Source organism: Kogia breviceps, chromosome 9 (assembly GCF_026419965.1).
Source record: "Kogia breviceps isolate mKogBre1 chromosome 9, mKogBre1 haplotype 1, whole genome shotgun sequence".
Taxonomy (NCBI): Eukaryota; Metazoa; Chordata; class Mammalia; order Artiodactyla; family Physeteridae; genus Kogia; species Kogia breviceps.
The window spans coordinates 71,672,496-71,699,669 of NC_081318.1; the positions used below are offsets into that span (position 1 = coordinate 71,672,496).

Genomic DNA, 27,174 nt, shown 5'->3' on the forward strand with positions numbered 1-27,174 from the left:
TCAGTACAGGTAGCTTAATTTCTATCACGTGCAGCTTTTCAGAGCCTGAGCTTTGTTTCGGTTGCCAATGATTGAGCTATGCTGGATGTGCTTGGAAAAGGCCCACATTCATTCAGGAAACTCTAGTTGAACTAGATCCATATGTAGCTAAAAAAAATATGTAACTTTGTGATTGGAGGTAGTTTCTGACTTCCAGCATTATCACATATGAATTTTGTTTTTGGTGTACTGCAGAATAGAAAGTAATTTTGGAACAAAACTCTGGAATTTTTTTTTCTTATTTATTAGCATTTACTCAGAGCTTACTGTACTATACTTTCACCATTGTGTTGTACTGTGGTAAGCACTTTACATGCATTGACTAATTTAATGCTAATAAAGGTGGAAAGTGGTATTATCTCCATTTTTCTTAAGGCTTGGAACGGTTAATGAACTTGTCCAAGTTTGAACAGCTTTTAAATGGAAATGGTAGTTTTCAAGGTCTCTAACTCTTAGGTCAACAAAAATAAATAAGGTGTTATTGTACTAAACATTGATGGTGCCCTAAGCAAAAGCTACCACCCAAAAGAATGGGATGAGGTAGAGGAGCCATTGTCTGAAGATTGGTTCCTTGGAAACTCTGTTAAAAAGCTTATTAGAGGACTGTTGCCCTCTCAGGCCCTTCTGGCTCCACAGGTTCTGTGGTTTTGTTTCTGTGGCATCTGCCTTAGTTTCTGTTAAGCCAGCATGCTGTGGGCATGGACTAATGATCGTGGTATGGAAAAAAGAAAGAAATATTATCTCTGGCCTGCCGGATTTTAATGCCACAAATAACTGTGTCTTCTGAGTGTGGGTCCCTACAGTGCCCCCCAAGGAGGGAGCACCGGGAAGTCATTCCCTGGGGCAATCTGGGGACAGACTGGAAACAGACTGTCCATCCTCTCCTGTCTCCACTCTCCTTGTGCTCAGCGTGAATTAGAAGGGTCGGTACCATGCCCCAGTTTCAGATGCTGTTCTCCGGTTGGTCAGCCATGTGATCTGGTGCAGATTTCCTTTAAAAATGAGCAATATTGGGCTTCTCTGGTGGCGCAGTGGTTGAGAGTCAGCCTGCCGACGCAGGGACACGGGTTCGAGCCCTGTTCTGGGAAGATCCCACATGCCGCGGAGCAGCTGGGCCTGTGAGCCACACTATTGAGCCTGTCCATCCAGAGCCTGTGCTCCGCAACAAGAGAGGCCACGACAGTGAGGGGCCCGTGCACCGCGATGAAGAATGGCCCCTGCTCGCCGCAACTAGAGAAAGTCTGTGCACAGAAACGAAGACCCAACACAGCAAAAATTAATTAATTAATTAATTAATTATTTTAAAAAATGAGCAATATCGTAATGACATTGAGAGCATAAGTATACAACAGGTAAGATGGTTCAGTAAGCAATAATTATACGTGCATTGTGGGGGAGACCCTCAAGATGGCAGAGGAGTAAGACGTGGAGACCACCTTCCTCCCCACAAATACATTAAAAATACATCTACATGTGAACAGTTCCTACAGAACACCTACTGAACGCTGGCAGAAGACCTCAGACTTCCCAAAAGATATATATATTGTTTTACTTTTTCTCTTTTTGTGAGTGAGTGTGTGTATGCTTCTTTCTGTGATTGTGTCTGTAGAGCTTTGCTTTTACCATCGGTCCTAGGGTTATGTCTGTCCGTTTTATGTTTTTTTTTTTCTATTTTTGTTTTTTAGTATAGTTTTAGCACATGCTATCATTGATGGGTTTCTTTTTTGATTTTGTTGCTCTCTTCTTTCCTTCTTCCTTTTATCTTGTTTTCTTTTATTACTTTGAAAACTTTTAAATTTTTAATAATTTTTAATTTTATTTTTAGTTTTTTCTTTCCTTTTTCCCCCTTTTCTTCTGAACTGTGTGGCTGACAGCATCTTGGTGCTCTGGCCACATGTCAGCCCTGAGCCTCAGAGGTGGGAGAGCTGAGTTCAGGACATTGGTCCACCAGAGACCTCCCGGCTCAACCTAATATCAAACAGTGAAAGCTCTCCCAGAGATCTCCATCTCAATGCTAAGACCCAGCTCCACTGAGCGACCAGCAAGCTACAGTGCTGGACACCCTATGTCAAACAACTGGCAAGACAGGAACACAACCCCACCCATTAGCAGACAGGCTGCCTAAAATCATAATAAGGTCAGAGACACCCCAAAACACACCACCGGATGCAGTCCTGCCCACAAGAGACAAGATCCAGCCTCATCCACCAGAACACAGGCACCAGTCTCCTCCACCAGGTAGCCTACATAGCCCACTGAATGAGCCTAGGCCACTGGGGGCAGACACCAAAAACAATGGTAACTACAAACCTGCAACCTGCGAAAAGGAGACCCCAAACACAGTAAGTTAAGCAAAATGAGAAGACAGAGAAACACCCAGCAGAGAAAGGAGCAGGGTAAGAACCCACCATACCAAACGAAGAGGAAATAGGCAGTCTTCCTGAAAAAGAATTCAGAGTAATGATAGTAAAGATGATCCAAAATCTTGGAAATAGAATGGAGAAAATACAAGAAACGTTTAACAAGGACCTAGAAGAACTAAAGAGCAAACAAACAATGATGAACAGAACAATAAATGAAATTTAAAATTCTCTAGAAGGAATCAGTACCAGAATAACTGAGGCAGAAGAACGGATAAGTGACCTGGAAGATAAAATAGTGGAAATAACTACTGAAGAGCAGAATAAAGGAAAAAGAATGAAAAGAATTGAGGACAGTCTCAGAGACCTTGGGACAACATTAAACGCACCAACATTGAAATCATAGGGGTCCCAGAAAAATAAGAGAAAAATAAAGGGACTGAAAACTTCCCTAATATGGGAAAGGAAATAGTCAATCAAATGAGGAGGCGCAGAGAGTCCCATACAGGATAAATCCAAAGAGAAACATGTTAAGACACATATTAATCAAACTATCAAAAGTTAAATCCAAAGAAAAAATATTAAAAGCAGCAAGGGAAAAGCAACAAATAACATACAAGGGAATCCCCATAAGGTTAGCAGCTGATCTTTCAGCAGAAACTCTGCAAGCCAGAAGGGAGTGGCAGGACATATTTAAAGTTACGAAAACGAAAAAGCTACAACCAAGGTTAGTCTACCCAGCAAGGATCTCATTCAGATTTGACAAAGAAATTAAAACCTTTACAGAAAACCAAAAGCTAAGAGAATTCAGCACCACCAAACCAGCTTTACAAGAAATGCTAAAGAAACTTCTCTAGGCAGGAAACACAAGAGAAGGAAAAGGCCTACAATAAAACCAAAACAATTAAGAAAATGGTAATAGGAACATACATATCAATAACTACCTTAAATGTAAATGGATTCAATACTCCAACCAAAAAACATAGACTGGTGAATGGATACAAAAACAAGACCCATATAATGCTGTCTACAAGAGACCAACTTCAGACCTAGGGACACATACAGACTGAAAGTGAGGGGATGAAAAAAGATATTCCATGCAAATGGAAATCACAAGAATGCTGGAGTAGCAATTTGCATATAAGACAAAATAGACTTTAAAATAAAGACTATTACAAGAAACAGGGACACTACATAATGATCAAGGGATCAATCCAAGAAGAAGATGTAGCAATTGTAAATATTTATGCACCCAACATAGGAGCACCTCCATACATAAGGCAAATGCTAACAGCCATAAGAGGCAAAATAGACAGTAATACAATCATAGTAGGGGACTTCAACACCCCACTTTCACCAATGGACAGATCATCCACAATGAAAATAAATAAGGAAACACAAGCTTTAAATGATACATTAAACAAGATGGACTTAACTGATATGTATAGGACATTCCATCCAAAAACAACAGAATACACTTTCTTCTCAAGTCCTCATGGAACATTCTCCAGGATAGATCATATCTTGGGGCACAAATCAAGCCTCAGTAAATTTAAGAAAATTGAAATCATATCAAGTATCTTTACCGACCACAACGCTATGAGATTTGATATCAGTTACAGGAACAAATCTGTAAAAAATACAAACACGTGGAGGCTATACAGTACACTACTAAATAACCAAGAGATCAGTGAAGAAATCAAAGAGGAAATCAAAAAATACCTAGAAACAAATGACAATGAACACACAATGACCCAAAACCTATGGGATGCAGCAAAAGCAGTTCTAAGAGGGAAGTGTATAGCAATACAATCCTACCTCAAGAAACAAGAAACATCTCAAATAAACAACCTAACCTTACAGTTAAACCAGTAAGAGAAAGAAGAACAAAAAAAACCCAAAGTTAGCAGAAGGAAAGAAATCATAAAGATCAGATCAGAAATAAATGAAAAAGAATTGAAGGAAACAGTAGCAAAGATCAGTGAAACTAAAAGCTGGTTCTTTGGGAAGATAAACAAAATTGATAAACCATTAGCCAGACTCATCAAGAAAAAAAGGGAGAAGACTCAAATCAATAGAATTAGAAATGAAAAAGGAGAAGTAACAAGTGACACTGCAGAAATACAAAGGATCATGAGAGATTACTACAAGCAACTCTATGCCAATAAAATGGACAACCTGGAAGAAACGGACAAATTCTTAGAAAAGCACAGCCTTCCAAGACTCAAACAGGAAGAAATAGAAAATATAAACAGACAAATCACAAGCACTGAAATTGAGACTGTGATTAAAAATCTTCCAACAAACAAAAGCCCAGGGCAAGATGGCTTCACAGGTGAATTCTATCAAACATTTATAGAAGAGGTAACTCTTACCCTTCTCAAGCTCTTCCAAAATATAGCAGAGGGAGGAACACTCCCACACTCCTTCTACGAGGCCACCATCCCTCTGAGCCCAAAACCAGACAAAGATGTCATAAAGAAAGATAACTACAGGCCACTATCACTGATGCAAAAGTTGTTGTTGCACTAACGTAGATTCAAAAGTCCTCAAGGAAATACTAGCAAAGAGAATCCAACAGCACATTAAAAGGATCATACACCCTGATCAAGTGGGGTTTCTCCCAGGAATGCAAGGATTCTTCAGTATACGCAAATCAATCAATGTGATAAACCATATTAACAAATTGAAGGGGAAAAACTATGATTATCTCAGTAGATACCAAAAACCTTTTGACAGAATTCAGCACCCATTTATGATAAAAACCGTCCAGAAAATAGGTGCAGAGGGAACTTACCTCAACATAATAAAGGCCGTATATGACAAACCCACAGTCAACATCGTTCTCAATGGTGAAAAACTGAAACCATTTCGTCTAAGATCAGGAACAAGACAAGGATGTCCACTCTCACCACTGTTATTCAACATAGTTTTGGAAGTGTTAACCACAGTAATCAGAGAAGAAAAAGAAAAAAAAGGAATCCAAATAAGAAAAGAAGTAAAGCTGTCACTGTTTGCAGATGACATGATACTATACATAGAGAATCCTAAAGACACTACCAGAAAACTACTAGAGCTAATCAATCCATTTGTTAAAGTAGCAGGATACAAAATTAATGCACAGAAATCTCTTGCGTTCCTATACACTGATGATGAAAAATCTGAAAGTCAAATTAATGAAACACTCCCATTTATCATTGCAACAAAATGAATAAAATACCTAGGAATAAACCTACATAAGGAGACAACAGACCTATATGCAGAAAACAATAAGACACTGATGAAAGTAATTAAGAATGATACAAACAGATGGAGAGATATACCATGTTCTTGGATTGGAAGAATCAACGTTGTAAAAATGACTCTACTACCCAAAGCAATCTACAGATTCAGTGCATTCCCTATCAGACTACCAATGGTCTTTTCACAGAACTAGAGCAAAAAGTTTCACAGTTTGTGTGGAAACACAAAAGACCCCAAATAGCCAAAACAGTCTTGAGAAAGGAAAACGGAGCTGGAGGAATCAGGCTCCCAGACTTCAGACTATACTACACAGCTACAAAATCAAGAAAGTGTGGTACTGGCACAAAAACAGAAATATAGATCAATGGAACAGGATAGAAGGCCCAGAAGTAAACCCACGCACCTATGGTCACCTTATCTTTGATAAAGGAGGCAAGAATATACAGTGGAGAAAAGACAGCCTCTTCAATAAGTGGTGCTGGGAAAACTGGACAGCTACATGTAAAAGAATGAAATTAGAACAGTCCCTAACACCATGCACAATAATAAACTCAAGATGGATTAAAGCCTAAATGTAAAACCAGGCACTATAAAACTCTTAGAGGAAAACATAGGCAGAACACTCAGCAAGAAGATCCTTTTTGACCCACCTCCTAGAGAAATAGAAATAAAAACAAAAATAAACAAATGGGAACTAATGAAACTTCAAAGCTTTTGCACAACAAAGGAAAACATAAAGAAGACGAAAAGACAACCCTCAGAATGGGAGAAAATATTTGCAAATGAAGCAACTGACAAGGGATTAATCTCCAAAATTTACAAGCAGCTCATGCAGCTCGATACCAAAAAACCAAACAACCCAATCCAAAAAGGGGCAGAAGACCTAAATAGACATTTCTCCAAAGAACATGCACCAGTTGCCAACAAACACATGAAAGGATGCTCAACATCACTAATCATTAGAGAAATGGATATCAAAACTTCAATGAGATATTACCTCACAGCAGTCGGAAGGGCCATCATCAGAAATCTACAAATGATAAATGCTGGAGAGGGTGTGGAGAAAAGGGAACCCTCTTGCACTGTTGGTGGGAAAGTAAATTGATACAGCCACTATGGAGAACAGTATAGAGGTTCCTTTAAAAACTAAAAATAGAACTACCATATGAACCAGCAATCCCACTACTCGGCATATACCCTGAGAAAACCATAATTCAAAATACACATGCACGGGCTTCCCTTGTGACACAGTGGTTGAGAGTCTGCCTGCCGATGCAGGGGTCGCAAGTTCGTGCCCCGGCAGGGAAGATCCCACATGCCACGGAGCGGCTAGGCTCATGAGCCATGGCCACTGAGCCTGCGCGTCGGAGCCTGTGCTCCATGACGGGAGAGGCCACAACAGTGAGAGGCCTGTGTATCGCAAAAAAAAAAAAAAAAAAAAAATACACATGCACCACAATGTTCATTGCGCTCTATTTACAATAACCAGGACATGGAAGCAACCTAAGTGTACATCAACAGATGAATGAATAAAGAACATGTGGCACATATATACAATGGAATATTACTCAGCCATAAAAAGAAACGAAATTGAGTTATTTGTAGTGAGGTGGATGGACATAGAGACTGTCATACAAAGTGAAGTAAGTCAGAAAGAGCAAAACAAATATCGTATGCTGACACATATATATGGAATCTAAAAAAAAAAAGGGTTATGAAGATCCTAGGGGCAAGACAGAAAGATGCATATGTAGAGAATGGACTTGAGGACACGGGGAGGCAGAAGGATAAGTTGGGACTAAGTGAAAGAGTGGCATGGACATATATACACTACCAAATATAAAATAGATAGCTAGTGGGATGCAGCCGCATAGCACAAGGAGATCAGCTCGGTGCTTTGTGACCACCTAGAGTGGTGGGATAGGGAGGGTGGGAGGGAGACTCAAGAGGGAGGAGATATGGCAATATATGTATATGTATAGCTGATTCACTTTGTCATAAAGCAGAAAGTAACACACCATTGTAAAGCAATTATACTTCAAAAAAGATGTTAGAAAAAAAAAGCTTATTATAAATACTGACAATTTCTCCAAATCCTGGGATTATAGAAACCTCTTGGTACAAACTACTAGTGTAATGCTCAGACAGTTATTGGTAATCATTCTCTCTTGGGACAACTTATCTTGATAGGGCTAATTTATTCATAAAACTTCTAACACATTCCTAATTTTACCTCTGGCTTCAGCTTTTCTTTCTTCCTCTCTTTCCCAAATAGAGCTCTTTCTTTGTACAATTTGGCAGGAAATTCCTTTCTCTATGAAATCAATACTTCTCAAATTATATGGTGAAGAAAGATTTTTGTTTGCTTATGCTTTATTTCCTACCTGTCATAGAGTAATGCTTTTGTAAAATGCATTAGAATAAATTACTAAAATTGAGATACAAAAATATGCAAAATAAAAAATTCAGTTATTTTTTATTAGATTCAACAGGTATAAAATTATTCTAAATGGATTGCTACAAAAGTTTCTAGACGCTTGCTTGTGTTTATCTTGCAGACTGGGAATAGTCTGTGGACCACTGTGGTTCCCCGGGCCGTACTTTGAGTAGCAGTATTCTAGACCAGTCATTCTTGATATGGTTGAATTTAAATCTGCCATCTTGTTAGTTGTTTTATATTTGTTCCATCTTGTTTTTTGTTTGTTTGTTTTTTGGGGTTTTTTGTTTTGGATTTTTTTTTCCTTTTTCTCTCTTTTCCTGCCTTCCTTGGGATTGAATATTTTTTAATTGTTTCATTTTATTTCCACTATTGGCTTAGTAGTTGCACCTCTTTATTTTTTCAGTAGCATTTACACTCATTAACACTTATCACAGTGTGCTTTCAAGTAATATCACACTACTTCATGTATTATGTAAGAATCTTGCAGCAGTTTTTTTGCAACCCTCTCCTCCTATTCAATGTGCCTTTGTTGTCACACATTTGACTTTTACATGTGCCATGAACTCCACAAGAAATTTTTATTATTTTTGCTTGGGATAGTCGATTATCTTTTTCAAGGGAAAGAAAATAAAAGTCTCTTATATGTGCCTTCATTATTATCACTTTCAGCACTCCTTATTTCTTTGTGATAATGTGTTATTCTAAGTTTCCATCTGGTGTTATACTGTTTTTCCTAAATGATTTCCTTTACCATTTTTTGTAACTGAGGTCTGATGGCAGTACAGTACCTCAGCTGTTACTTTTATGAAAAAGCTTTGTTTTATCTTTTAAAGATTTTTTTTTTTTTTTTTTTTTTTTTTTTTTTTTTTTTTGTGGTACGCGGGCCTCTCACTGCTGTGGCCTCTCCTGTTGTGGAGCACAGGCTCCGGACGCGCAGCCCTAGTGGCCATGGCTCACGGGTCCAGCCACTCCGCGGCATGTGGAATCCTCCCAGACCGGGGCACGAACCCGTATCCCCTGCATCGGCAGGCGGACTCTCAACCACTGCGCCACCAGGGAAGCCCTAAAGATATTTTTAAAAGATATTTTTACTAGTATATAATTCTGGGTTGACTTTTTTTTTTGTTTGAAATCTTTGATGTCGTTCCATTGTCTTCTATCTTAAATACTTTCTGCTAAGAAATCTGTTATAATTCCTATCTTTGTTCAATTTTATATAATGTGTTTATTATCTCTGGCTGCCTTTAAGATTTTTTGGTTGAGTTTTTAACAGTTTGTGATGTGTCTAAGTATGGTATTTTTGGTTTGTGTAATTGATTTTCTGGTGTTTTTTCTACTTATGCTTTGAATTTTTTGGATCTGTGGTTTCATTATTGTTGAGAAATTCTCAGTCACTATCCCTTCAGTATTTCTTCTGTCTCTTTTTCTCTCTCTTTTCTCCTTCCAGGAATCCAGTTATATCTGAGTTGGACAGTTGAGGTTACTTGATTGTCTTGTGACCTCAGCTCCCAAATACCTCCCAAATTAATATTTATCAGCATTTTTCTTTTTATTGATTTTAGGTTGGGTGTATCATTTTTTGTAGCTTTCTTTATTCTAAACAATAGATTACATTTAAGCCAATTGTTCTTGTGTTCACAAACTGCAGAAGGGCCATGAGTTATTTATCACAAGAAGCCTGTGAATTCATATACACACCCAACATTGTCCATGAACTGAATAAATATGTGTCAAAAATATGGGGCTACATTTACACATGCATGTAGGTATTACTGTAATTAATATGCTTGAAATTAATTTAAAATCTTGCTGAATTATAGATAACTTTCACCATGAAACATTGCTCAAATAACAAAATTTAATAGTGCAATAAAACTCTTCTGTAGTGCTGTGAATATTTTGAACATTTACTTCAAGTGTTAACCTGAGCATCCTTACTCTAGTCTTTTTCTCAGGCAGAGGCGAGAGTCCTTTACAAACACACCAGGTGTAGTATACTCTCCAACTGCCCCACGCTAAGAAATCTCCTTGAGTTAGGCCATGATCTTTGTGCACGAGAAATAGCCCAGCTAATTCCTTGGAGATACATTTTTGCCTTTTCTGCCTTAGAAATTTCAAACTGTGTAAAACATAAGTCACCCTGGACAGCAGGAGTTATGCAGTGGCAACCCAGTAGGCAAATTCAGCATACTAATAGGTTTCTTTTGGCCTGGCTGTGAATTTTTTAAAGTGAATTCTTGTCAATATTTAAGATTGAAAAATTGTACCTGACCCTCCCACCCTTTCCCCATTTACCTTATATTATGTTAAGTCTACATTACCAGTCTGGGCCTGGGGGTCATTAGAATATATAGCTACTGCTTTAGTCCTACTCTGCATCACTTCTATATGCAAGTTTCTCCAGGCTCGTATTTGGTACTTTGTCCCTGTTTATGGACTCGACTTACCTATATATTGGTCATCAATCCCTTTAACACCAAGAAAATTCTTTATACCCTAGTTAATATTTAAATTATACATGCTGCAGATCTGAGGACGTATTTTAAGGGAAAAAAATTGCTGCTGTTGTTGCTGTTTTTAAAATCATAAATTACATGACAGTGTATATTATCCAGTGACAGATCTATCTATGGATAATTCACTTACTTGGGACTCTGATTATTTGGTGAACCATGTGTCACTTTTATTTTTATGTCCATTTTTATATGGCCATTCTCAGAGCAAACAATTAAAAAAAAAAGGAAAAAAACTGAAAGCCATTAGGTGCTTATCCCAAAGGTTTGCAGAAGTACAGAGACTTCTGCATAAGGCAGGGCACTCAGGAAACATCTTCATTTGTTGGAAAATCCTGACCGTGGATTTTTGGTCATTTAAATTCATGTTTCTAATTAATAGTGACATAAAGAAACTGTGAAAACAGTGGTTTTTGAATTGTTATACCTAGTTCTCAGATGCTCAGAATCTATTCCAAAGAAAGTGAACATTTGGAAGGGCGGATATCCTCAGAAACAGCACTTCCATATGTGTACTCAACAAAATGAATCATGGCCTCTCAAAGGCCTCAGGCTATCTGTGTACTCCCATTCTGCCATATGTGCAGGGACAAACCCAGCATCCTTATGAACAACCATTCATCAAGGATGTGGCTTTTAACAAGTAGAAATTGTCCCTTTCTTTCCCTTCCTTCCTCCCTTCCTTCCTCCTTCCTTCCTTCCTTCCTTCCTCCCTCCCTTCCTTTCTTATTTTTGGTATAGATGCCAGTAATCACATGATATCCCTTGATGTTTTATTTTACCACTGATATTGTATAATTATTTACTTTTTGAAATCTTTAAAGAATTGCAGTCGCTTTCTTTGATATATTAAGGAAAGATAAGTTGAAATTGGAGCAAAAGAATGGGAAGAACTGTGAAAAGTTTTTACTGGCTCTGTCACTAACATTTGTGAAACTTAAGAAACTGAAAAGAGCAGAACAATCCTTAAAAATAAGTTTATATTAGTGTTGATTCTATTCGGTGGACAGAATTATTTGGGTAAATTCAGGAAAAGGATAACATTGATAAAAATTATTCTTGGTTGTATTCCAAATAAAAGAGCAAGAGACAAGCATAGCTTCAGAAAGTAACAGTGAGAAGATAAAGTGTTTACCTCCCTGTTCCCTCTCTCACCTATCCTTCTTTGTTGTCTCTGGGCTTTGTCTCTGCTTTCTCATTTTGCTTATCCTTCTATCTTCCTTCCCTTCCTCTTTCCCTCCCTCCTTCCTTCCTCCCTTCCTTTCTTTTCCTTTTATTCCTGCCATATTTCATAAAAGATTTGAAGCAGCTTTTAAAACAAACAAACATGAACTCTGTGTGTGTGTGTTTTAAAGTAGGTGTGGTAATCATTCAAAGGTGAAAATACCATGAACCAGGAATGAGGTTAGCATATAAAGTGTACACTGTTGTATCTACTGCTTTTACTAAAGAAGGACCACAGATTTGGCTTTGAGATTTCTAGAAACCAGTATGAAGAAAACAGCACTGTTGTTTATAAGGTTCTCAATGTTTCTAGGGCAGGATTTCCCAACTTTGGCATTATTGACATTTTGGCCAGATAATTCTTTGTTGTACTGTCCTGTTGCACTGTAAGATGTTTAGCAGAATTCCTGATTTCTACCCAACAGACGCCAGAAGCACACCTGCCCCCTCATTTTTGACAACCAAAAATGTATCCAGAAACCACCAAATGGCCCATGGGGGGCAAAACCATCCCAATTGGGACACTGCTTCAGAAAAATGGCAAGCAAATCACAACACTCAGGAAAAGCCCAGCTATTCCAGATACAACTTGGGGTATTTAAATTTCTTGAATATTTTAGCAACTTTACATGACAAAAGTTCAATACCTTTAAAGATAAAACATTCATGTAGGTCTTAGCTAATTTATTTCATTAGGAAAATCTTTAATTCTACAAATATGATATTTGTTTTTTTAAACTTATTATTTATTTAGTTTTTAGATTTTGATTTGACTAGCATAAATATCAATATGAGTTAAGAACTTATCCTCTTTTTTTCTGGCTTCTCATTTCTGCTCCACTAATTACTAGCTGAATAACCTCTCTGAATTTCATGTACAAAACTGCTTAATAATAGCATCTATGTCAGTAGTTGTGAGGATTGTATGAGTTAATACAGGCAAAGAGCTTTGCACAGTGGCTAGATCTTAATAAGTACTCTGTGAAATGACAACTCTTATTATTGTTGTCATTATATTATTTATAAATAATAAAGACCAGAACTTTATAGAGTAAGGGAATAAATAAGAATAATAAAACTGAAAAAGTGAAATGTCCATATTAGTTTTCTATTGCTTTCTCTGCATATTTCCTGAATTGCATTCTGCTTTGACTTCAAGTGAGTGAGATCACATTTCTACCATTCCTGTTCTGTAAGTCATGTTTGAGTCAGCAGTCCTTCTTATCACCCCTCATCCTTTTTCACTACTGCTTAGAGAGGTTACAACATGATGTTCTTTCAGATGTGTATAGTGTTATCTAGTGGCTACATTTTTATAAAGAGGTGTGTAACCAGTGCTTTTTTGGCCCTTACTCTCCCTCCTACTACACTTCCTACGTGTCTCCTTAGAGAGAGCGCCTTCCTAATTATTTTAGGAGCTTCAGAATTGGCTAATATGAATAATCGCTGTCTATTTCTGAATTGCTGATTTCCCCCCCATATCCTATTCTTTTCTTTTCTTTCTTTTTTTTTAATCAGTGAGATCTGTTGGCCTCTGATGATTATTCCGAGGTTTTCACATTGCTAGTTGCTCTGGATTTTCTGAGGTCCATAATGAAGTGGAGAATTTGTATATTACCCTCTTTTAACATTATAATTTTCCAAGTTGATACCAAAGTGTTTTACTTCAATTTCATTTTTTTTTTTTTTTTTTTTTTTTACAGAATTTAAAATGTATTGCCTGTTTCAGTTTTTCCTTACAGCTTTCTCTATCACTTTACCCTTTTCAACCCTGCTAAATAGACGTGAGTGGTTGGGAATAAGAGGTAGGAGGATCTCAGTGCCAGATTCTGTACTGTCTTCAGAATTGTGTCTCTTTCTCTTTTAACTAATCTTCCTTATGGGCCAAGCTTGTATGATTCTCTACCCTAAAGCATATTACCACCTTATCTCACCACATTTGCTCAGTTTCTCACACAGAAAGACTTTTTGTGGGACACATTCAACTAATGTTTCTGAACCTCAGTTTTGGACACGTTAGGTCCAGACCCTCCTACATATTTATAAAGTGATTTGAACTTCGGGGGAACTGTTTCCAGATTGAAAGATTTTAATTCTGACAGTAAAATAAGACCTCTGTGGACAGTTACTCAGCAGACTACTAAAGCTGCCTTCATGTTTTGTACACTACTTACATTGTCAGAAATATTTGAAAGTTGAAAGCATATTGTTTTTTACAATAGTACATAAGGAAAAGCTTGGTGCACATTCCAGGTGAATTCTGAGGGGGGCAATAAGTTGCATGTTACTACGTTAATTCTAAAATACTATTATACACCACCAGCCATGTATGCAGCATATCCTTGGAGAATTCTGCCCAGGATCCTGGCTAGACTTTTTCCCCTGTCATCCAACAGAGTACATTCCTGACCTTGAAAATGGGACACAGAATGATCCGTGCTTACACATATATGTGATAAATAGGCTCTTTCTTTTTTCTCCTAATTATGCTGATCTTCTCTACAGTTAATAATATATCAGTCTCTTTGAGTTTTAATAGCCTCCTTTCAGTTTTAAAATTCTGTCTCTTCATGATCAACTTACTATGAGACGCAGTCTCTTTAGGTAATTGCTCTGTCAGCTTCCTCTCTCAAGATGGCATTTGGGTGTCTGAGGGAAAGAGAGAGACCTGATGGGGTCCTTGGATACTCACTGTCCTCTGGATATTCAGGTTTCCATGGCAACGTCATTAATCTACCTGATTGTTGCTGATTTCCCAGCATTTAAAACTGAGGTCAGCAGCTGAATTTCTCCTGGTTTCTGATTTCACTGCGAAATGGAGCTTGGTGGGGTTTGCAGGCTCCATCAGCCTCACCTCGGCTCTCCCTGTGCTGGGATCTTCCTGAGCTTCTGCTGTGGACTTCATTTGACTCCAACCATAGTTATCCATTTCAGGGGCTCTCCCATAGCATACACTTGGAAGACTTGAGGCTTCCATTGCTACCACACAGGACCCAATGGCATCTTAGGAATGCTTCAGTCTGAACTTCCATTTACTTTTCACACTACTCCCTAGCCTTTTTAATGTGGTGCCCACACTTTGGTATAGACATGGACTGCAAAAGTCCTAAGTGTAAATGACACCAAAGATTTGCTTATTATCTTGTCAATTTACCTAACACCTTTTTCTCTCTCTGAGATGTGCTCACTTATCATTCTTTACCTCTCCTGCTTCTGTCACAACTCTTCAGTTTGCCTTTCTCCAATATCTCATCACCATAAAGGATGGCTTCCAGCTTTTTCTTCCTGTCATCATATCCTATCTATAGCCTAGGTCAGCAAACCCTCTGCCTGGGTGTCATAGGTGGAAAGAGTCTCTTCTCTGAACTATCATTCAGAGAAGCAGTGTTAGCATTGTCTTGATGCTATCACTAACATAGGATTATAATCCGAGAGCACCAAGCTTAGTTTTTAATATGTAAAGGAGTTTGGAAAAAAAATCTTCTTTTACCACAAAATCTGGATTTTTATGTGTATTTATGAAAAATCTTTGTTTTGAATGTCAATTTCTTTATATTTCTTTTATATCAATCCTAATCTCCCTTTGATCTCATGTACCACTGCCCCATAATAATGCACATGTAATATGTATAAAAGAGATACTAAGAACCTGCTGTATAAAAAAACGTATATTAAAAAAATAACGCACATGTATGTGTGTGTATGTGTGTGTGTGTGTGTGTATTTGTACATGTACACACACACACGTCAGGCAGAAGAATGAATTGGTGGGCAGACCAAGGGGAAGTAAATGTGGTACATGGAAAAAACAAAGAAAAAACACATTTATTTTTTTCAGATTATAATAGTTCTGGTTTTAAAAATTTGCCTTGCATTCCTTAAGAACTTTAGCAAGATCTTAGTAACCAGCTAGTATGGTCAGCAGGATTGCTTTCTGCTCCACTGCCATTTCTTTCCCCTTTCCTGGCCTAATCTATTATAATTTACATTATTTTACGTGTCCAGAACCAACTCTATGCCACTTTTCTAATAGCTCTACCTTCAACTTCCAAATGCTAGAGCACCTGTCTTCTTACAGTTCTAAGCCCTTCTGGTCTCTGCTTCCACCATTATTGTATTGCCAGCTCAGCTCCTTAATCCTGTTTATGTATATCCACCTGAGGTGAGTTTTTCTTGTTCTTTTCCTTTCCTGTCCAGCCACTCAGTATCCCATTCCATGCCAGGAACCACCATCATTTGATGGAGTCAACCATCCTTTCTTACCTAGAGTTTTTTCCTACTATCAGGAAGTCTTTCACAGTTGAAATCAGCTCTCGTATGAAGGAGATCTTCATGACACTGTCACAAATATAGGGAAAGGTTTTTGGCAATCTCTCCAACCAGTAAGAGGGACATAGAGGGAGAAGAAATAACTTTTTGTCATTGAGAATGGCAGGAAGTGGATTTGGACATCTCTTCTAATGGCAGGGATTATGTAGGGAGAGTTCATGAGTCATGCATCCTTTTTTACCATTGGAACTCTTATTAAACTATAATATGCCAGATACATGTGCATAGGTTTTGGTAGCTAATTTTGGCAGCTGATGTCCCTGAAACACGACTTGGAACACAATGTCTTAGGGAAATATGCTTATAAATTGACTTATAAACAAGCCTTGGGGATGTAGGCTTGCTATAGGCTGAACTGTGTTCCCCCAAAACGAATATGTTGAAGCCCTAACCCTTATGTGATTGAATTTGATAGGGCTTTTAGGAGGCACTTAAGGTTAAATGAGTTCATAAGGGCAGGGTTCTAATTCAGTAGGGTTGGTGGCATCCTAAGAAGAAGAAGAGAGAGATCAGTCTCTCTCCATGTGCACTCACTGAGAAAGGCCATGTCAGGACATAGTGAGAAGGCAACCATCTGCAAACTGGGAAGAGAAATAAACCAGACATTAGATTGGCTGGCACCTTTATCTTGGATTTCTAGCCTCCAGAACTGTAAGAAATAAATTTCTGTTGTTTAAGCCACCCAGTGTATGTATTTCGTTGTAGCAGCTCAAGCTAAGAAAACCATGTTCATACATTCAGAATTAAATACAGTTACTCATTTATGAATACATTATACCTACAAAATTTACCACTATTACTACTTAGTTATAAGTTAAATGTACATAAAATATAGGTTAAAATAGTATTTAGAGAAATGTTTTTTATGTTTAAATACAAGCAAATAAATGAATGATAAATTCCATAGATTCCTAAATAGAACCTGTTTAGGGATAAGCCTAAATTTTGGATGTGGTCAAAACTTCAAGCATCCATTGAGCATCTCTGTGCCTGGCACTAATCAATAACCATACCCTTATTTTTTTTTACATCTTTATTGGATTATAATTGCTTTACAATGTTGTGTTAGTTTCTGCTGTATAACAAAGTGAATCAGCTGTACATATACATATATTCCCATATCTCCTCCTTCATGTGTCTCCCTCCCACCTTCCCCATCCCACCCCTCTAGGTGGTCACAAAGCACCGAGCTGATCTCCCTGTGCTATGCGGCTGCTTCCCACTAGCTATCTGTTTTACATTTAGTAGTGTATATATGTCCTTGCCACTCTCTCACTTCTTCCCGCCTCCCTTCCCCCTCCCCCAGTCCTCAAGTCTATTCTCTATGTCTTTGTCTTTATTTCTGTCCTGCCCCTAGGTTCTTCAGAACCATTTTCTTTTTTTTAGATTCCATATATATGTGTTAGCATATGGTATTTTTCTCTTTCTGACTTACTTCACTCTGTATGACAGACTCTAGGTCCATCCACCTCACCACAAATAACTCAATTTCGTTTCTTTTATGGCTGAGTAATATTCCATTGTATATATGTGCCACATCTTCTTTCTGTTGATGGACACTAGGTTGCTTCCATGTCCTGGCTATTATAAATAGAGCTGCAGTGAACATTGTGGTACATGATTCTTTTTATTTATTTATTTTTTGCGGTACATGGGGCTCTCACTGTTGTGGCCTCTCCCGTTGCGGAGCACAGGCTCCAGACACGCAGGCTCAGCGGCCATGGCTCACGGGTCCAGCCACTCCACGGCATGTGGGATCTTCCTGGACTGGGGCACGAACCTGTGTCCCCTGCATCGGCAGGCGGACTCTCAACCACTGCGCCACCAGGGAAGCCCCATGACTCTTTTTGAATTATGGTTTTCTCAGGGTATATGCCGAGTAGTGGGATTGCTGGGTCATATGGTAGTTCTATTTTTAGTTTTTAAAGGAACCTCCATACTGTTCTCCATAGTGGCTGTATCAATTTACATTCCCACCAACAGTGCAAGAGGGTTCCCTTTTCTCCACACCCTCTCCAGCATTTATTGTTTGTAGATTTTTGATGATGGCAATTCTGACTAGTGTGAAGTGATACCTCATTGTGGTTTTGATTTCCATTTCTCTAATGATCAGTGATGTTGAGAATCCTTTCATGTGTTTGTTGGCAATCAGTATATCTTCTTTGGAGAAATGTCTGTTTCGTTCTTCTGCCCATTTTTTGGATTGCGTTGTTTGGGGGTTTTTTTGATATTCAGCTGCATGAGCTGCTTGTTAATTTTGGAGATTAATCCCTTGTCAGTTGCTTCATTTGCAAATATTTTCTCCCATTCTGAGGGGTTTTTTCCATCTTCTTTATGTTTTCCTTTGCTGTGCAAAAGCTTTTAAGCTTCATTAGGTCCCATTCGTTTATTTTTGTTTTCATTTCAATTTCTCTAGGAGTGGGTCAAAGAGGATCTTCTTGCTAATTGTTCTGCCTGTGTTTTTCTCTAAGAGATTTATGGTGTCTGGCCTTACATTTAGGTCTTTAATTCATTTTGAGGTTTTTGTGTGTGTGTATGGTGTTAGGGAGTGTCCAAATTTCATTCTTTTACATGTAGCTGTCCAGTTTTTCCAGCACCACTTATTGAAGAGGCTGTCTTTTCTCCATTGTATATTCTTTTTTTTTTTTTTTTTTTTTTTTTGTGGTACGCCAGCCTCTCACTGTTGTGGCCTCTCCTGTTGCAGAGCACAGGCTCTGGACGCACAGGCTCAGTGACCATGGCTCACGGGCCCAGCCACCCCACGGCATGTGGGATCTTCCCGGACCGGGGCACGAACCCGTGTTCCCTGCATCGGCAGGTGGATTCTCAACCACTGCGCCACCAGGGAAGCCCTCTCCATTTTATATTCTTGCTTCCTTTATCAAAGATAAGGTGACCATATGTGTGTGGGTTTATCTCTGGGTTCATTTCTGTCCTGTTCCATTGATCTATATTTCTGTTTTTGTTCCAGTACCATACTGTCTTGATTACTGTAGCTTTGTAGTATAGTCCGAAGTCTGGGAGCCTGATTCCTCTAGCTTCGTTTTTCTTTTTCAAATTGCTTTGGCTATTCGGGGTCTTTTGTGTTTCCATACAAATTGTGAAGTTTTTTGTTCTAGTTCTGTGAAAAATGCCATTGGTAGTTTGATAGGGATTTCATTGAATCTGTAGATTGCTTTAGGTAGTATAGTCATTTTCACAGTGTTGATTCTTTCAATCCAAGAACATGGTCTATCTCTCCATCTGTTTGTATCATTCTTAATTTCTTTCACCAGTGTCTTTTAGTTTCCTGCGTACAGGTCTTTTGTGTCCTTAGGTAGGTTTATTCCTCGGTATTTTATTCTTTTTGTTGCAGTGGTAAATGGGTGTGTTTCCTTAATTTCTCTTTCAGATTTTTCATCATTAGTGTATAGGAATGCGAGAGATTTCTGTGCATGAATTTTGTATCCTTCTACTTTACCAAATTCATTGATTAGCTCTACTAGTTTTCTGGTAGAATCTTTAGGATTCTCTATGTATAGTATCATGTCATCTGCAAACAGTGACAGCTTTACTTCTTTTTCTCCAATTTGGATTCCTTTTATTTCTTTTTCTGACTGGTGTGAGGTGATACCTCACTGTAGTTTTGATTTGCATTTCTCTAATAATTAGTGATATTGAGCATCATTTTATGTGCCTCTTGGCCATCTGTCTGTCTTCTTTGGAGAAATGTCTATTTAGATCTTACACCCATTTTTTGATTAGGGTTTTTTTTTTTATATTGAGCTGCATGAGCTGTTTGTATATTTTGGAGATTAATCCCTTGTCCATCACTTCATTTGCAAATTTTTTCCTCTATTCTGAGGGCTATGTTTTTGTTTTGTTTATGGTTTACTTCGCTGTGCAAAAGTTTTTAAGTTTTTAGATCCCATTTGTTTATTTTTATTTTCATTACTTCTGGGAGTGGATCAAAAAAGATCTTGATGAAATTTATGTGAAACAGTGTTCTGCCTATGTTTTCCTCTAGGAGTATTATAGTGTATGGCCTTACATTTAGGTCATTAATCCATTTTGAGTTTATTTTTGTATATGGTGTTAGGGAATGTTCTGATTTCATTCTTTTACATGTCACTGTCCAGTTTTCCCAGCACCACTTACTGAAGAGATTGTCTTTTCTCCATCGTATATTCCTGCCTCCTTTGTCATAGATTCGGTGACCATAGGTGTGTGGGTTTATCTCTGGGCTTTCTATCCTGTTCCACTGATCTATATTTCTGTTTTGTGCCAGTACCAAACTGTTTTGATGACCATAGCTTTGTAATATAGCCCGATGTCAGGGACCCTGATGCCTCCAGCTCCATTTTTCTTTCTCAAGATTGCTTTAGCTATTCAGGGTCTTTTGTGTTTCCATACAAATTGTAAAATTTTTTGTTCCAATTCTGGGGATAACACCATTGGTAATTTGATAAGGATTACATTGAATCTGTAGATTGCTTTGAGTAGTTTAGTCATTTTGACAATATTGATTCTTCCAATCCAAGAATATGGTATATTTTTCCATCTGTCTTTGTCATCTTTTATTTCTTTCATCAGTGTCTTATAGTTTACTGAGTACAGGTCTTCTTTCTCCTTAGATAGGTTTATTCCTAGGTATTTTTTTCTCTTTGATGTAATGGTAACTGGGATTGTTTCCTTGTTTTCTCTTTCTGATCTTTCATTGTTAGTGTGTAGGAATGCAAGAGATTTTTGTGTATTAATTTTGTATCCTGCAACTTTACCAAATTCATTGATGAGCTCTAGTAGTTTTCTGGTAACATCTTTAGGATTTTCTATGTATAGTAGTATCATGTCATCTGCAAACAGTGACAGTTTTACTTCTTCTTTTCCAATTTGGATTCCTTTTATTTCTTCTTCTTCTTCTCTGTGCCATAGCTAGGACTTCCAAATCTATGTTGAATAATAGTGGGTGGACATCCTTGTATCGTTCCTGATCTTAGAGGAAATGCTTTCAGTTTTTCCACCATTGAGAATGATGTTTGCTGTGGGTTTGTCATATATGGCCTTTATTATGTTGAGGTAGGTTCCCTCTAATCCCACCTCCTGGAGAGTTTTTATCATAAATGGGTTTTGAATTTTGTCAAAAGCTTTTTTTGCATCTGTTGAGTTGACCATATTGTTTTTCTTCTTCAGTTTGTTAATGTGGTGTATCACATTAATTGATTTGCATATATGGAAGAATCTTTGCATCCCTGCGATAAATCCCACTTGATTGTGGTTTATTATCCTTTTAATGTGTTGTTGGATTCTGTTTGCTAGAAGTTTGTTGAGGATTTTTACATCTATGTTCATCAGAGATATTGGCCTGTAGTTTTTTTGTGTGATATCTTTGTATGGTTTTGGTATCTGGGTGATGGTGGCCCCGTAGAATGAGGTTGGCATTGTTCTTTCCTCTGCAGTTTTTTTGGAAGAGTGTCAGGAGGATAGGTGTTAACTCTTCTCTAAATGTTTGATGGAATTCTCCTGTGAAGTCATCTGGTCCTGGACTTCTGTTTGTTGGAAGTTTTAAAATCATAGTTTCAATTTCAGTACTCGTGATTGGTCTTTTCATATTGTCTATTTCTTCCTGGTTCAGTCTTGGAAGGTTGTACCTTTCTAAGAATTTGTGCGTTTCTTCTAGGTTGTCCATTTTATTGGTGTATAGTAGTTTGTAGTAGTGTCTTACGATGCTTTGTATTTCTGTGATTTCAGTTGTAACTTCTCCGTTTTCATTTCTAATTTTATTGATTTGAGTTCTCTCCCTTCTTTTCTTGATGAGTCTTTCTGAAGGTTTATCAATTTTGTTTTTCTTCTCAAAGAACCAGCTTCTAGTTTTCTTTTGGGGTTTATTGATTTGTTTTATGTTTGCTTGCCCCCCCAATAATTTTAAATCTGAAGAATGAGGACTTTCTAATGGCACCTGTAGCTATGTAATGGTTGAAAATTGGTTTAAAAGTATCCAACACAATGTAAATGTTGGTTTTTATTTTTTAGCTTGAACAACCATTTTCCTGAAGGCTGTATCCTCATGAAACTCAAATAACTGCTTACTTACCGTGGTTTAGTAAAACAATAAAACTCTCAGTTAGAGGGTAAATGATTAGGTTCTAGGGTTCCTTTGATGATTTCTTTACTTTTTAGTTGATAGTGTTGACCATGATGGTGTTGACTATGACATGGGCTGAATGTTCTTAGAAAGTAAGTGTTATTTCAGTAGTATGGTAGAAAGGCATGTGTTGTCAGGGTCAGAGCTCTGTGTGAGGGTCCTCAGACCTGCTGTGTAGCCTCTCTAAGCCACAGTATGTTCATTCAATAACTGCTTATTAGGCCTCAACTATGTGTTAGGCATTACAGAAATGAGTGTAACAGCTGAAATAGTAGTAGCTAACAGTTGCGTATCACGTACTCATTTAATCCTCCCCAACCTCATATGCAGATGGCACTTTAAAAAGCTGCTGTTTCATTGGTAAGAGAATCAAAGCACAGAGTTGTTAATTAATTGATTACCCATTGTCATTCACCTTTTAGTGGTGAAGTCATAATTTCACCTGGACAGTTTATTTACTTTGCTGTTGTTGAGAGAATCTTAATATTCTATTTATTTATTTAGTGTTCTCATTTATTATGTATTTACTCATTGTTCTTAACAGAATTTAAATTGTTAAGGCTCTCATGAGAAAAAGCATGTGAAAATGCTTAAGAAACTGCTTAGTGCATTGTGAATGAGTTATTATTTATTGTGTTTGTTCCCTGTCATTAGGCCTCTTCACTTTAGTTCTTCTTTTTAAAAAAATTCTGTGGTTTGTGTCAGAGTTCCCTTCTTTGAGCCATTTGAGAAGTCTTGATATTTGCACAGTCACAAATTTTTTAATTGCATTTCCCAGTGTTCCAACTGTGTCCTAAAATAAGAGACTTCTACAGCTTGATACTGTTATTTTTTTTATATTATGACATATTTATACATTAAAATATGTAACATATATGACAATTATAAACCACTACTATTGCACTTTTCTTGTCCTTGTTGTAAATGTTCTCTTTATGTGTGCACAAAAAAAGAGTAAACAGCTTTTTATAAAGGTAAATCCAAAATATTGGTTCATGCTTTGTTTCGATAATAATGTTCTCTAGTATAGGAGCAACCATATATTTTAATGGCCTATCTAATTTTAATAATACTAGTTTGCACTAAGACTAGCTGCCAAACTGTACTAAATGTTAAGCTTCTACTTTGAAAGTCAAATCTCTCCTTGCAGTTGAGTGTTGAGAATATTTTAAGTGTGAGGACCATACACTCCCTCCATTTAGCTGGAGAACCTGAACTGCGGTTGCTCCTTCTTACTCACTGACTGCTACTGCTACCTGCCTAATAATTGTTTTTGGCTCCCCATAAACCTGCAGCCAAAAGGGTATTTGAATTTTCCTCCTCTAGCTCTTGCAAATCCAATTTTTATGTATAGCTAAGTGCTCTTAGCTTTTACTCTATCTACTACTGGGGCCTGGTTTCTAGCAAGCCTGTAGCTACACCAGATCTGGCCTATGTAATGCTGTTTGTAATGAGAAATCTAAACAGGGAATGGCAGTGAGGCATGGCAGGAATGTGTTTCCATTGGAGAAGTCAGTGTAGAGAAAAAGTATAAGCAAAGCCGTGTGCAGAAGGCCTTTTCAGCTGGCCAAGACGGAAGACTAATGTTATTGTACATAGGCTGTTACTGTGCCAGCCCTTCCTCACAAATTTGCTTTCTCTCTCTCTCCCCTCTCCTGAACTCCCTTCCTCCCCCCTCCCTCTTTATCTACTCCTTCCCCTTCTCTCCCTCTCTCTTCTGCGGGCTCTGCTCACTGTTTGCTCAGGTGGACAGTGACACCATTTGGAATGAGCTGCACTCGTCCGGTGCTGCACGCATGGCTGTTGGCTGTGTCATCGAGCTGGCTTCCAAAGTGGCCTCAGGAGAGCTGAAGGTGAGGTCTGGATTGTATTAAGTGTGGGAAATCCAGAGAAGACGCTGAAACAGAGATGTTGTTGTTTGGGAATTGTGGGGAGTGTGGTGTGGTAATAAAAGGAAAGGGGTGGACGGAAGAGGGCAAAGAGATGGCCACTAAGGTGTGATAATAACTAGTGTGTAGGTAGGTAGTAGCTGATCACGCTCCCAGGGCCTTCGTCTCCTTGGGGAAACTCTGCGGTTAGGGCACTCTGGTGTATTTTTAAGAGCATAGAAATGGTGAGTAAAGCTATGGTCCAGGTTAAAAATACCCAGTATATACATACCAGTCATGCCCTCCTGGGATTCTCTTTTGAAGCAACATAAAACATATGATTACTGAGTACTGTGTATAAGCTCAGAATACCACCCAGAGAGAAGGGGGTGGGGGTTGGGAGAAAGGTAAATATCAGATGGGAAGGATTGGGAGGAAGAAGGAAATTGTTGACTAGAAGGGTAATGATCCAGAGTATGTTTTTCCATGAAAGAACTTCAGAAATGAACTACGCTTTATTGTTCTTTTCTTTTTACGGTCTCTTCTTTTCTACATGATGTGAAAAGAACAATGTCCAAACCCCAACGTTTCCCAGTCTAAACAATTTATAAAAGCCAGAGACCTGACAGACGTTGACATTTTATTTGGTATTTTAACAGTGCTATTTAAAGGTATACCATGTGCATCTTGAATGCAGTTGCCCCAATAAACTTTGTTGGTGCTAACATAGCTTTTTAATGCACTGGTTCACACACTTCATAATGAAATCTGGGCAGTGATTGATTTGGTCTTTTTAGCAATTGTGGAGCTTAGGGGAAATATATTGTAATCAACAATATAGGCACTGTGAGTTTTGTTCATCTAAAATAAAATCTAATTAGGATTATTTTTTTTATGCCTAATGAATTTTTATTCAATTACACCTGACTATTTCACTTGTGATTAAAAATGCAGGGTAGGAATGTGCACTTTACAACGCATTGTCTGTCCCAGAAGTCTTTGCTCTAACTCTTTAAGTCAAATCCTACAGAAATAGCATTATGATAAGGTGGTCTATATTTAAAGTACATATGTATATATATATATGCGCCTCATGTTAAGTTGACACGATCAACATTAGGATATTAATTGCTCATCTCAGGAGATTTCTTAGGCCATTAATGTGGTGCTTAATACTCAGTCTTTACCTTTGATAACGAGCTATTGAAAAGAAGAAAGGAATCAGGCTTATGGAGAGGTTTTGGCTCTCTCCCAGTAGCACTTAAGGAATAATTCTTCCTGTTTGAATAAGTCACTTGTAGCACTAGAATCAATTGACATTTTAAAAGAAGTATTTGAGAGTCTTATTTTCAAAAGAATTCAAATGACAGACAACAGCCAGGCCACAATATTATAATTTTTAAAAGATTATGCTGGCACAGACACACTTAATAAAAAGCAAAAATGATTGTTAGTATTCCACAGTTTCTAATTGTTTTGATTTTGTTGAAGTTTAATCAGTAATTCTGAAACCTTCTCAGGTAGAATGCCCACATATTACATTCAAAATCATCATTGCTCTTAACCTCACAGAGTGCAGAATTGCCAAATGTATGTGTGAAGAGTGTTGAACAGAAACCTAATTTTTTAGGAGGTAGTCATGTAAAATAGCCAATTACAAACAGAGTGTCAACAATATATACTATGGACATGCTGAGCACCAGCTGTACTAACTAGCATTGGCTGTTTATGTTAAGATCAAGGATTCACACAAATGCTTTTCCTCCCCTTGGTTGAGAAATCAGCAAGTATGATTAAAAAAGAGAAGAATAGGGAAAAAGAGTCAGCATAAAAATCAAGAAACATTGATCCAGGCTCTGCCATTTAAATGCTGTGTCACTTGTGGCAGATCACTTAATATCTCTGGGCCTCGGTATCTCGTTCCACAAAATCAGTAGGGTAGAATTGATAACGTTGAAGGTTGTACCTGGTTTTGACATTCTGAGCTATTTGCAAATGAGAAGTGCATCTGGTTATCAGTTATATATGCCATGACATACCAAATAGTAGATATTCCACAACTGATTTTACCTTCCTTTGCTGAATATTCCAGGCAGTGTAGCTGGTTTATCTTTCTGATTGTTAGCCCAAAGTAAAAGTCGAAGACAGGCAGAACCATAACAAACAGACTAGTGCTGACAGACCAAGAGACTGAATCCTTTTGTTGCTAATAATTTGATGAGACCTGTGGGAATGCCACTATAGATAGCCAAGAACTGTGGTAGATAGCCATGTTCAGGGACCTCTAGCTAACCAAAAATGTTACTCAGTGTCTACCTGTTCCAGACTCCAGTATGACTGGGCAGGTACACCTGCTGGCCAGGAGCATTAACACTCATGGCTTTGGAGTCACTTCATTCAGATCTAGAAAGAAAATAGGGAAGCTTAATTGAGAATACTGGTAAGTTATCCTCTGATAAGAGATGTGAACAAAGAAAACTTTAATGTCTTGTTTATCATTTTCTGCATCTACATTCAGTTCTCACAGTTCTCTCTCTTTGTCCCAGTAAATCTATAACCTGAAACAACATTGACATATTGAAAGACTGCATTTTGTGAGTCTGCACTCATTTTGCTTGGAAATTAGAGAAGAATTAAGAGCTTTAGTTCAAATAGGGTGGGCCTGGATGGGGGTGCTGAACTGAGAGGTTTGAGATAGCTGGAGGGAGGTCACCAAACTTGTAGGGGATGGGGACCTAGGAGATAAGAAGGGCGCCCAAACAAGGAAAATGCCAAAGGCAAATTTAATTACCTGGAATTTTTCCTTGATATTGAGCTTGATCATGATTGTTCCCCTAACTTTTGACAGGTTCTGTCCTTTCTTCACCTGCAGATACTAATGGGCTAAAGGAATTAGAGGTATAATCCAGGCACAGGGATTGGGTCTCATGTTGATGCTTAAACTGAGCGTGTGCAGCAAACTGTAGCAGTAAGTGGGTGTATTTTTTGCACAGCATGGACATGCTCAGTGGAGTTCGCTGGAAATTATGGGGACTTT

At 38.0% G+C, this 27,174-nt stretch overlaps 1 protein-coding gene across 17 annotated transcripts in view; it reads left to right on the forward strand.

Moving 5' to 3' along the window:
* HDAC9 (histone deacetylase 9) overlaps positions 1-27,174 on the forward strand; it is a 1,021,922-nt gene that overhangs the window by 735,482 nt on the left and 259,266 nt on the right. For all 17 annotated transcript variants that reach the window (XM_067042606.1, XM_067042614.1, XM_067042608.1 and 14 more), the window contains one exon: positions 24,015-24,122. In XM_067042606.1, coding sequence (XP_066898707.1) covers positions 24,015-24,122 — 108 coding nt within the window. The remainder of the gene's footprint in view (positions 1-24,014; positions 24,123-27,174) is intronic.